Source organism: Martes martes (genome assembly GCF_963455335.1).
Source record: "Martes martes genome assembly, chromosome: 1".
In the NCBI taxonomy this organism is placed as follows: Eukaryota; Metazoa; Chordata; class Mammalia; order Carnivora; family Mustelidae; genus Martes; species Martes martes.
The window spans coordinates 113,455,816-113,469,026 of NC_137888.1; the positions used below are offsets into that span (position 1 = coordinate 113,455,816).

Sequence of the window (13,211 nt, forward strand, 5' to 3'; positions counted from 1 at the left end):
GTCCTGCCTTCCTTCTATGACTGTTATGAGGCTTAAACAAGAGAATGAGTATGAAAGTATTTTGTAGACTGTAAATGCCCTGTTACAAAACAGGAAATAATAGTGTCTGTACTGTTAGGAAATGCCTGGAACTTTTTAAAGATGTTTTGTTGCTTCAACATTACTGGAGTAGACCACACCATTTTATTAGCTGGAATGAAAGACTCCACTGCAGTAAAGGAGAAAGATTGATTTTTTAGAACACCAGAATTATAGATTACACTTGCCTCTTTTGTAAAGAATAATTTATTACAACATAAACTAAATACAAGGCTCTGAATAAATAATCACTTTCCCAGTCATCACATCTGCAAGTGTGTACATGCACACTTCTATGAGCTCATAAGGACGCAGATGGCACAGACATATTTCAATTCTCAGATCATTACTTGTTTAGTGAGAAGAGCCCAGAGTCAGGGTTCCTCTCTATGGGTCAGAGCTGTGTGCCTTGGAGTAAACATATGGTGAACCTCTTAAATGATTTGGGTCAGATGAGTGTCATTTTTTCCTCCAAGTTCTGGTCAGATAAGCGTATTGGGTGCAGGTGCTCTGCCCTCAGGTTTGGGGCACTGTCCCACATTCTTTTACTGAAATATTAAAACTTCTTTTTCTATGAAAACACATACATCAGAAGTATTCCTTAGCTGTCAGTTAGGCAGTCAGGACCCATCAGTGGGCACCTATTTTAGAGAATTTTATCTCCATCAAAAGTCACCTTCCAAGGCACAGAGCAGTCAAGCCCATTTGTCCACACTGTGGACCCCACAGGGCTGGGAGTCTGTCCCCCCCAGCTCATCTTCCCATAATAGGCAGTCTGATATTCTATGTGGCAAGTAACAATGAATGGTTCACATCATAGCATAAAATTGAGACATGTACATATCAAGCCTGAAAGGGATCTTGCAGGTAATTGAATTCCATCTGATACTTGACTTTTATCTCTAATTGGTCTTTGAATACCACTTGCACCTCCAATGTCACGGAGCATGCACACTCCATGAGATCACCAGATTCCACTTCCATTTGTGCTGTTGGGACAGTGGTCTTTGTGTCAGCCTGAAGCCTTTCCCACCATGCCTTTTACCCACTGAAAATGCCACCTGGCACATGTGGGAGGCTTCTCTCCCACGGAAACCCTTCAAGTATTTGAAAAAAACTCTTACATTCCTAGACAATACCCCTACCAGCCCTGCTTTTCCAAGTTGAGCATTTTCTCACTACCTCTAAGATATAGTTAATTTCAAGTACAGTCTTCAGAATAAGTCCCTTTTGACAAAGATTATAGATTCAGTCTTCAGTGATTGAAAGAGTTAGGACCAAGTTAAGAGCAACTCAGAGTCTCAGACGAACACTCGTGGGTTTTTGTTTTGTTTTGTTTTGAACATACCTCTAGCCCAAGCCTGGTAGGATTCCTGGTATTCATTTGAACATTAGGCCCTGGTATTAGCAAAAGGTTCCTCCTTCCACCTGGCAATTAAGAAACTCAGTCTTTGTGTTTGACTGTGAGATCACCTCAAACCCTGCCCTGCTGGAGCTTTGTAATTAGGAGATATTTAGAAACCACAGAAGGTTTGCTCTGAAGATCTATATCTAAGGCCTGGGTCGGCTTGCCTTACTCTGAATCTCGGTTTTCTCATCTGTAAAAGTAGATGATAAGTCCTTCCTTGCCTAAGTCTGGAGAGAATCATGCAATTCGAATGAGCTAATGGAGGTAACAGCACTTGGTAAGGGGCTCTTCAAGGTGTGAACGCACATGCTGCTCTTGTCCCTCACCAGGTTGTAGAGCATCTCCAGCTTGTTCTGTCCACAATCCTCCACTCTTGAAAAATGAGTAAACTATGAGTCTTAGAAAAAGACATTCAGAACTACCATATCACTGCTGAGGCTAACTTTGTAAAAGAAAACATCTCTTTCTGTACAGAGGAAGACAATGATTCTACAGCCTATTTAAATGATTCTTCACACCCTGTTTTAAAACCAGAAGAAACAAGGTACTTTCATGGCTGATAGAAACCATGTTCCCAGAATTATCTATAGCCACAGAGCCTCCAACCATCCGCAGGAATTCAGCCAGGGGAGGGTATGCTTGTATATGCTACCATTAAGTAACAAAGCCAGCCTGGGACCCACCCATGCCTAGAACATTCACTTAGGATTTGATGTTTGTAATGAACATTTTGCTTTTGCTTTAAAATACTATTTGTGGATATTGTCCTAAAATGCAGAGTTGTCTGCTGAACTAACAGAAATCTCAGTGTTTTCTATGCTAAATGAATCCAAAAAAATGAAATTGTAATAGTGATAAAAATAAGGGCCATTTTTATTTTTGGAAAATGGACTTAAGCCTCAGACTTAAGAAATGTGTAGATTGTGTAAGGACTTATGTTAATGATAACATATAATGTTGTAGCACAAGACTAACTTTTCTCAAAAATAATAGAGCAGAGGAATGGAAATACTTGAAGTTGGGTATGTGAGATGTGGAGTTCCTAAAACAGGAAATGTTCACAGGGGCAGGAGATGCAGACCTTACAGGACAGTGTCTGTGTTCTTTGATATGTGCTACTTTCCTTTCTTTCCTAGGAATACAAGCTGGACCAACTACATAATTTGTGGGGCTGAATCCAAAATGAAAATGTGGGTATTTCAAAATTAAGAATTTCAAGGTGGCAACAGCAAAGCATTAAAATAAAGGTGGTGCCCTTCTAAGCATGGGGATCTAGATGACTGCACAAGTCATATGCCCATGAAACCAGTCCTAAATACAAGTGACTGTACTTCACAACTTCTTTGCCAAATCCCTAATGAATGAGATTCAAGTAGTGGAAGAAATATATCCACTTTTGGGGTGAGGCAGTGGAAAGCCCTGTGTGATCTCCAGACTCTTCCTTCCCCATCACAGTGAACGTGGAGTCCTTGTTTTCAGTCAGTGGGGCCAACAGACTGAGGCAGTCAACACTGTGAAGAAAGCTAGTCTAGAGCCACCTGGACCATAAAAGAAGTTCTTGTGTGTCAAGCCACTGAGACAAGGGAGTTGTTCGTTATTGCAACATCAGCTTAGCCCATCCTTAGTAAAATGTAGGGGAAGGCCAGAGGCAGAGGGAATTGTCTCAACTCTGAAAGTACCATAAAAGAAAGGAAACTAGACAGTGAAGATTGGTGTGATGCCTCCCATGCATTTGTTTTTCCACCAATAAAACACAAATTCAAAAGGGATCTTTTGCATGTTACAATTCTATGACTACACATAGTACTACTTTCTCTCAACTCATTTAAAAAATATGTTATCTAGGAAGAAAGATTATATATTCTCTTTGTCCATTAGCTTCCCAATCTCTTGGTCAATTGCCATCCTTGATTCACTAACACCGTCAATATTTTCAGAAGCCAAGAGGAAAGCACTCTTCTGGGGCAGTGTTCTGCTCTGTGGAAAGTATTTTATCAAGTTTTTAATTTGTCACCATGATTGGGTAGGTTTTTGATTCCAGAAACTTCAGCTGATTTTAGAAGAGTCTCATTGCTTGAAAATCACTGAAACTGCTCTCTGTCATCATTTCCATGTTTTGTTAACTTGTTTATCGCACTGGCTTCAGAGTTGTTCTTCATTGCTCTCAAACACTGGATTGCTATAAGACACTCCTCTTCCACACCCTGGCATGTCAGAGTAAGATGTTTTGTTTAATAGTGGCCAACTAGGGTCATTTGCCAAGGCTCTCTGCCATATCCGATACTGACTTTTTGATTGATAGCCAAAACACCTTTTGAATGTCATCCACAGGGCTCGATTTTCAATGATGGCCTCCTGCAAAATAAAGAGTTACTCTTTATAATCAGAAGTCAAATATTTCCAGGTTAGGGCCATACACCCCAAGAAGGAACCACCACATTGGCTGCTTAGATCCAGCTTGACAAAAGCTTGAGGCCTGGACAAACAATTCCAATGTGGTTTCACGGGTTAGGTCTCAGCCTCTCAAACTTTTCCACTTATGGAACTCTTCTAGGAGGAGAGAGAGGTACATAGTTTCAAGAATCTAGAAACAGCTTGAAGTAGTCTGTCTCAAGCGTGAAATTTCTCCGAAATCTTGTATATAAATTAAATTTAAAATCATTGAAATTCTGCAAACTACTCCATACCACACCCATATTTAATTTCATATAAACTGATATTTAAAATTACTTACCACCATATGGAATTACACAACAGAAAGATGTGCCATGGGTATGATGTGGCTTTGGTATACCCTGGCATATAAGTGCATAGTTACAAACAGAGGTCAGTAAAGTTGAAATATGCGCCAGTCTTAGACTTGGACAGATCTGGATTCAGGTTCTAGATCTGACATCTACTATGGACAAATTAATTACCTTCTCTGAGCCTCAGTAAGCAGAAATAATAATCCCTTCCTGTTATGTTTGTCATAAAGATTATGTAACTCTCCTTATAATGCAAGATATGGCACAATATAGTTGCCTCCCTTTGCCACCCTTCTGAGCTATTTAACAAATGGCTATGCGCTATGTTGGTTGTGGCCTTTGACCTTCACCTACAAATATTTCATTGCAATGCATTTTTTAAGATTACAAAAGATACATCTCTTTGGAAACATTTTCGACTGCCATTTTATTTCATGACAGAGCCTCAAATTGAGTCCAAATTATAACTTACGACATAGAATGCATGAGTGGTTATTTTGTTAATTTTTCATTTTTATCATATGTAGCCATAAAAGCTAACCATCTTGAAGTTATCATAAAAGAAACAAAAAGAAAAATATGAAAATCCTGCTGTCCCACAGGTTTAAAACTCATTTTGGTGTTTGTCAGTGCTATCTTTGCTAAATTGGAAGAGTCAAATATATGGGATTCTACAAGGAACTTTGCCAGAGTAGCAGTCCTAAAATTCACCCATCTTTGACATTTGATTCCCATTGCCAATGGAAATAATGGGTACAACTAGTCTGAATCATTCTCTAAAAATGGATCATCTGTTAACAGGCTTTTAAAGACCCACACAGCCATCTCAAGAGGATCTTGCAATCCTCAGGGCTTGCCTAGCCAGATTTGTGATTCTACTTTCCCATACCAAGGTTTTTTTGTCCTTCTTAATCCATAAGAGAACAGTAGTTCTCCTTAGAGCTGGAATAAGGCAGGATCATAGGTATCCAGTTAATGGTCTTAAAATTTGACTTACCTCTGGGAAAATTTAGCAGGTTTTAAACAAAACAAATGAAACAAAGCAAAACACAGACACACACGTGGACTTTAGTGCTGTATGCCATGCACTGAGTGTTTTCACAATTCTAGAGTTACGTAGAGTTATGATGACCTGTATCACTTCACTGCTCTGTAAAGGGAAACTAAAGCACCAGGAAGTGATCTTTCCTATCACTCTACATTGTAAATTAAATGTAGAACTAGAAACAAAAAGAATCTCTTTATGAAATACCATTTCTTAAAAAACAAAAAACAAAACTTCATCACACGAGCTCTTCAGATTGGCTATGAAAATAATTCATATATGTGTGTGTATATATATATTATGTGTGTATATATACACACATATATGTGTGTATATATGTGTATATATGTGTGTGTGTATATATATATATGTGTGTGTGCATATATATACACACACATACACACACACACACACACACACACACACACATAATTAATTTTAAGACAAGGAAGGAGAATTAAGCTATCCATGTTAGCTCCTCTGCCTTTCAGTTGGAGATTACATCATGAGAAAGAAAGTAAAGATAAGGTTCCATTCAAATCTGTTGGGCCATTCTAAGATTAGGGGTAGGGTTAGACCTCTTAGCAGACCAGGCAATATTCAGACTATACAAAAAGAGGCCAGCCATCCCTCATGCCTGTCCCCCAAAACCTCTCTGGATGATCTCTGTCATAGGCTGGCCAGGGAGTATGGAGTTAGCATGCCTATCCCAGGAATCTTTAGCATCTGCTGTCAGACATACCTACAACTACCTGAGGAAAATACCTTGCTGCAACCATGACAGTCTGGGGTCTTTACCTACTCTGCTAGGCTCCCCTTGTAAGGCAAGAAATCTCAGTGTCCATAATTCTCCATTACAAGGTCCTTCACCACAGACTTAAATGGCTTTGGCTTGTTCCTGAGTATCCCCTGACAGCAGGAGAAGAGTAACCTCAAACAACTGGAGATGGCAGAGGAAGAGCCTGGTGGTGAGAGGTGGGATCTCACAGTGTTATTTCTCAGTGAGAAAGCTGCTGGGAACCCACACTAAACATCCACGCCTATCTCCACTTCTCACTCACCACAAGAAAAAGAGGAGAAACTTAATCTTTAATGAGTATCAAATTACCCTCTCCATCTGCTGCAGACAAGCAGCATCACCTCTTACATTTAATAATTGAACAAAACTTTACCCAGCTTCTATTAGAATAAAGCAGGGTTTGAGATATTGCAGGTACTGAGATGAGTTCTTGCCAGCACAGTTTATATCCATATACAACCGATACACACATAACTGGCATTTATCCTCTTACTCACTCTAAACTCTGAGCAATGGACAAGGTCATCAAAACCCACCTTGCACTGTGCCCGAGGACGTGACACATGGTCAACAAATGTTTGTGGAAAGAGCGAATAAACAAATGAAATCCTGAATGACTAATAGATTCAAAGAAATACTAAATACCACAAGAGACAATATAATATTGATAGGTTATATTATCAAATATTTACTATGTGCTTCTCTGTGTTCACATTTCATGCTCACAGCAACCCTTTGAGGTAAGGTACCCTTATTATCACTGTTTTTCAGATGAAGAAACAGAGACACAGAGAAGTGGAATAGCAGGTGTCGCCCAGAGTCAGGCAGCAGGAAAGGGTGGACCCAGGATTCAAACCCAGGTAGAATACTTCTGCAAATATAACGGCAGTTGAATAGCTTCTTACTAGTGGATTATGGCAGACTTCCTTGCTTAGTTACCTGGCACCTGTCACCAGACCTACTGAATCAGAAATGGTAGGGGAAGGGCTGGAGAAGTCCTCCTACTTTGTTGTTCAGCACACTCCTTCCAACTTATTCCTGTCTACCTTAAAGGGGGGGGGGGGAACCTCACAAGCAATCTAAGCCAATCTGTCTAATTTTTTAGCATAGACTCAGTTTCCCAGAATCCTTTACTACTCAGGTTGTGTAGATAAGACACAGTTCTAACCAATGAAGCATCAGGGTGGCCGTAGGAAATTATTTGGTTTCCTCGTAAAAGGTTCGTACTTGAGGGGAAAAAGCTTGCTGGTGCCTTCACGTCCTCCTTCATTAAAACAGAGATAATGCCCAGCTCCACGGAAGTGATCTGGACACATAAGCAATACACACAAACGTGAAAGGCCAATATCTAAAGATGGAGAGAGAGAAAAGTGAAAGACTCATAATCCCCAATGACACCACTGAGGTACTAAACCAGCCCTGCAACCGCTTACCTCCTATCTTCTTCACTCGATCTTAGCCAAAAGGCTGAGAAGCGATACCTCCTATCTTCTTCAGTAAATCAATAGAGATCTTTATTGTTTAAGCCACTGTTACTTGTCTACCCTATCCAGCCTTTGGGAAAGATTCACAAAGAGGACAGTACTACAACGGTGCCATAGAGGATGGAATAGCATTCCAATATGCAGACAAGGGGGCAGATGCACTAAACAGAGGAAATAATGGGATCACTGCCAGGGACAAGATACATACATAAGATTATCCCTTAAAGGGCAAGGTTCACCCTTCTGCAACTAGGTATGAGGTCACCCATGTGATGCTCTTTTATTAATTTGGTGGTTTTGGAGATCCATATGGGTCAGCATGGTCCTTGTCAATGTGGTTTCTCAACCAGCGGTATCAGAATCACCTGACAACCTGTTAGAAGCAAAAACTGGCGCCTATTCCAGACCTACTGAATCAGAAATGCTAGGAGAAGGCCTGGACAACCTGTGTTTTAACAAGTCTTCCAGGTGACTCTGGTGCCCATCCCCGTTTGAGAGGCCCTGGTTTGCATACAGAGAGAGGCTCCAGTCCCTTCATTCCACGCTCTGTTCTGCCACCAGCTCCTGTGCAGTTTTTACCCTGCCTGGTATGGAAGGTTCTGCAGGGAAGTCAGGTTCCAGATACCCTCCACCCACCATGAATCCCCCCGTCACTGGAACAAGGCTGGGTTTGCAACCAGAAGTAAGAATGTGGACAGACTGAATCCTGATGCTCACCTCCCCTTTGACACAGATGCCTTTTCCAGGGATGCTCCCTGTTCTTCAGGAGGCTTTGAAGAATGGAGAGTTTGTCTAATAGCACTGAAGGAGGTGAGAGTGAACCACATAGCCAAAGAAAGGGAGCACAGACTCATTTTACTGAGGGACTGGAGCAAATGGGAGATGAAGAATAAAAGCCAGGAAAAGCTCTATGAATCTTATCTCCCATCTGTAAAGTAAAAGTAATAGAAGTTGTTAAGTAAAAGAAGCCAGACAAAAAAGACCATATATTATATGATTCCCTTTATGTGAAATGTCCAGAACAGGCAAATCCATAGAGACAGAAAGTAAATTAGTGGTTGCCAAGGGGTGAAGGAGGGGAAAGGGGAATGAGGAGTGACTGCTACTGGGCACGAGATTTCTTCTGGGGTGATGAGAATGTTCTGGAATTAGTGGCGATGGTTGTACAACTCGGTTAATATACTAAAAACCACTGAACTGCATACTTCAAGAAGGTAGATTTTATAGTATGTGAATAATATTTAATTTCAAAAATGAGTTGGTTCTCTATTTGTGGATTTTATAAATGAACAGGACTTTAGACACCATAATTTCATTCTCTCCAGGTCCGCTCTGTAGTGGGAGAACTAATACCTTGTTTGGAATTCACCAGGAGAAAGCACCATTGCTCATGTGACTGAGGAATGGAGCCCCTGGCACTACTGAGTCTTATCAAATAAAACCATTGCTTTTTTCAGACTCCCAAAGAATACCCTGTCCATCTCTGCCCCAAATAATCAGCACCCCCGGGGCGCTTACCTCCACAACAAGGGACACAATGAAATTGGAACTGAGCATAATGATGATGTAGACCCTCCACAGAACAGGAGTGCAGAGCAGCTGGTGGGAGATGGAGAGTCACTGTTAGTTTGAAGAAAAATAAACACTAGAAAAATGTTTACATGTTCATGGTGTACATTTTCATAGGTTATAGGTCATGTATGTAATAGACATGAATTGTGTGTATGTTACATATATATAATACACACACATACATATAATACATATAATAAGACATGTTTTTATGCATGTATCAAACAATGTGGAAGGCTTATACCCAATGATTCCAATGATTTGTAAACTATGATTGTTGCTTTCTTTTCTTTTGTCTTTCTTTCTTCTTCTTTTTATTTTTTGGTTCCCCTGTAATTTCTAAATTTCCTAAAATAAATTTTATCAAAATTTGATAAATCTGATAAGAGTGTTTTTTGTTTGCTTCCATTGTTTGCTTTTGGGAAGGAATACAGGAATGTGGCCCTATTCCCAGGAGGCTCTGAGGGTACACATGTCAAACCTCCACAATGGGCAACGTTGCCCTCTTCTCTCTGGTCCCACATCTCTCCTCAGCTGAGCCCTGCTTTTGAGACTCGATTCAAGGTTGCACCCTCAGGACTGTGTATAAAGCTGCATGGAAAGGGCCATGACAAGGGTACTCACAGATGCAGCAAACAGGTCTGAAATGAAGCTGGCACTTCATACCTTTTCCCCCAGTTTCTCTGAATCTGTCTCAATCCCTCCCAGGCACGTGATATATATAATAGATATGTATACTGCATGGATGGATGGATGGATAAATGAAGGAACGGATGGATGGATGCATGAACAAAATGAAGCCAAGTGCACACCGCTGGGCAGGGCAACTGCCTCATACACTGCCTTCCACAACAAGGGATTAAAAAGTGGTACAACTCTGTGGTAGGCAATGCTATTAAAATTCAAAGTTCAAAACTATTTCTGGGAATTTATCCTAGAGACATATTAGTATGTGCCTGAAATGATATATGTATAAGGTTATTTCATTGCAGCTTTAAACACTGGAAGCAACTTAAATGTCTATCAATATGGGACTACAGATAAATTATGGTTCATATACATATATTGAAATAATATATTAGCATAAAAAAGGAATGAGGAAGCTTTATGTACTGATATGAAACAATTATCAAAATACACTGTCTCAGGAAAGAACAGGTGAAGAATTAGTATGTGTTTGGGGCAGCCGTGAACATGCTCCATGGAAGTCTCCTACTGGAAGAATAAGTGGCAGGCACTGCAGTGCCGCACTCAGAATCTCCCACCATGCTCACCCTGAGGCCACGCTTCCCATAGGTTGCTCATAGCTAATAACTGAGGATGGCAGGCCCTCTCACTGCACTCATTCTTGTGAGACACTAGACACCTCTGATAAGCAACTCTAGCCGGGCTTTCTTAGAATCACACCACCCAGTGCCTAGGTGGTTCAATCAGTTAAGTGTCTGCCTTCGGTTCAGGTAATGATCCCTGAGTCCTGGGACTGAGCCCTGCATCGGGCTCCCCATTCAGAGGGGAGACTGCTTCTCCCTCTCCCTCTGCCCATCTCCCCATCCCATGGGCTTACGCTCACCCCCCAACTCTCTCTCCAATTCATTCTCTCTCAAATGAATAAATGAAATCTTCAAAAATAAAAGAATTTTTTTAAAAAAAGAACTGCATTGTAGTCTGAACCCCTACTCATCTGGCCCTCCTTCATGGAGGTCAGACCCATATCATAGTGGGGGACTCACCCCCGCCTTTTCTGGCTTGCTAATGTTCTTTCCAATATGGACAGCTCCTCCAAAACTTGCTTACATATCTCATCTCACCTTGCCATCTCCAGCTCAGAAGACCTGGACAAATGTAATAGTCTGCTACTATTTGTGTAAAAATGATATATATGTATGCATGCATATGTATAAAATATGCCTGAAAGTATATAAAATAAAGGGGTGTCATCAGTTGCCTCGAGAGAGGGGACCTGGCAGCTGGGGAAAAAGGATGGGAGGATATAGAGTTTCTAACTTTTGAATTTTAAACTGTGTGAATGTATTCTCTATTTTTAAAAAATCATGCACTTTTTGAAAAAATGGGCAATAACTGCATTATAAAACAGCGTGACTCCATTTAAAAAGACTTCATAAATCAGTCAATGCACATTTATAATATATGAAGTTTCAAAGATGGAAGGATATAGTGAATAATGTTATAATTTTCTTTGCCTGCATAGTCACTTACTAAAATGTATTTGCAATTTTGTGTAATAAAAAGAAAAATAGTTACTTTTAAGGTGAGCAATAATTCTCTGGAAACTCCTTTGCAGTCATGTTAGCAATGACCTCGCACAGGTTCCCCTCAAAGACATCAGCCTCTCCATAAGAGGTTTTGCTTTTAAAGAATGTGAATAAACCTAACACGTCTTGACCCTAACTTCTGCAGGATTAAGAAGTTTTAACTTACTTAGAAGACTAGTGCACAAAGACTATCTCCATGAGTTTTTACTCTAATTCATGGAGATATTTAATAACAGTGGCAATTACAGTGTTAGGCACAGTGACACAATTATCAAAATGAAAAACAAATGTACAGATTAGTTTGTGTGTCACATGTCAAGAAGGGTTTGTGATGGTTTTGCTGGTTTGCAATGAACTGTGAGCTCCTAGTGCTCATCTCCATGTAGGAACCTAATCTACAACAGCCAGTCAGTCATTTATTGCCATTATGTGCCATGGGCTATGTTAGGCACTGGTAATATGAGAATGAATGATAGGATCTTGACCTTCTTGAAACGTGTCTTTGAGATGGAGAGGAGGCCAGGGAGGCTCATGTAGCACTAAGTGAGAAAACTCATTTCCTTTTACCATCTCTTCTCTATTCTACTTATTGGTCTAAAGGACATTTGGTAACAATGAACTTCTAATTCGAGAGTATAGATTAAAAGAATAGAAATATATATATTTTCCCTTGCTCAAATATGTAAAATGTGTCTCTTAAAGAGTTTTAAATTTGTCTCAAAATTACACATTATTAGACAATTCATGAGGCAAGGTATGGCTCTTTTCAAGCAAGTTTTGCAGACATTAAGTATGAATATATAGACAAACATGTTTTTAAAGAGTTTTTTTTTTTAAAGATGTAAATACAGATTTGAGAATTAACAGAAAAAGTGTTATAGGCAAACTGTTTTCAACAGCTTCAAAACAGAAGCATTTAGAAAAAAAATCTCTCACACTTGAAAGAGAATATATATATATATATATATATATATATATAGATTTTTCCATTCTTACAAGGATCTTTTAAAAGAAAAATATTCAATGCTTCTGAAATACATGGAAATCAAGACTAGATGGAATCTTATTTCCTGGCCAGCTTAAATACAAAATATGAATAAATTCAGTATTCTTTTTAACTCTACTATTTGAAAAGAATAATCAGTGTCAAGAATCTGTGTCAATTGCAATTGTGACCTGCTTCTTGAAGTCAGGGTGTTACATAACTATAAACCATCATCATATCCCAGAGATAAGACTTACATCCAAACGCCTATATAATTCTGGAATATCAGCAAATAGAATAAACAGACACACACTCAGCTGTAGGACCAGCACAAGGACAAATATATCTGAGGAAATAAGAACACAAGCTATCATTTAGAGAAATCAGAATATAGAATGTCACATCTATTGATAGACATATTCTAGATTAACACTGATTAAATTTACTTGATTTCTACGTCCAAACACAGCATAATAAATGGAAAGTACTCATTTCTATGCAATGGGTCTCACCTCCACAATTTCTATGCATGTCCTTGAGGCAAGTGGAAATTCTCACATGCATGTTATAAGTTTCAATTAATAAAAGTAGGAAATATAGAGAGAGCAACATTGACATAATATATATTCAAAAAATGTCTTGAAGACATTTAAGTACCTGAGTCTCTTTAATATAAAACACCTGCCTCAGGGGTATCTGGGTGTGTCAGTGGGTTAAAGCCTCTGCCTTCCGCTCAGGTCATGATACCAGGGTCCTGAGATCAAGCTCCACATCGGGCTCTCTGCTTAGCAGGGAGCCTGCTTCCTCCTCTCTCTCTGCC

The 13,211-nt window shown here is 39.7% G+C and overlaps 1 protein-coding gene across 1 annotated transcript in view; it reads right to left on the reverse strand.

Moving 5' to 3' along the window:
- Window positions 1–273: 273 nt before the first annotated feature.
- Window positions 274–13,211, reverse strand: part of ATP13A4 (ATPase 13A4) — a 131,226-nt gene continuing 118,288 nt past the window's right edge. The window contains exons 28-30 of the mRNA XM_080818045.1: window positions 12,649–12,737; window positions 9,080–9,160; window positions 274–3,841 (exon numbers count right to left, since the gene is read on the reverse strand). Coding sequence (XP_080674171.1) covers window positions 3,629–3,841; window positions 9,080–9,160; window positions 12,649–12,737 — 383 coding nt within the window. The 3' untranslated portion in view covers window positions 274–3,628. The remainder of the gene's footprint in view (window positions 3,842–9,079; window positions 9,161–12,648; window positions 12,738–13,211) is intronic.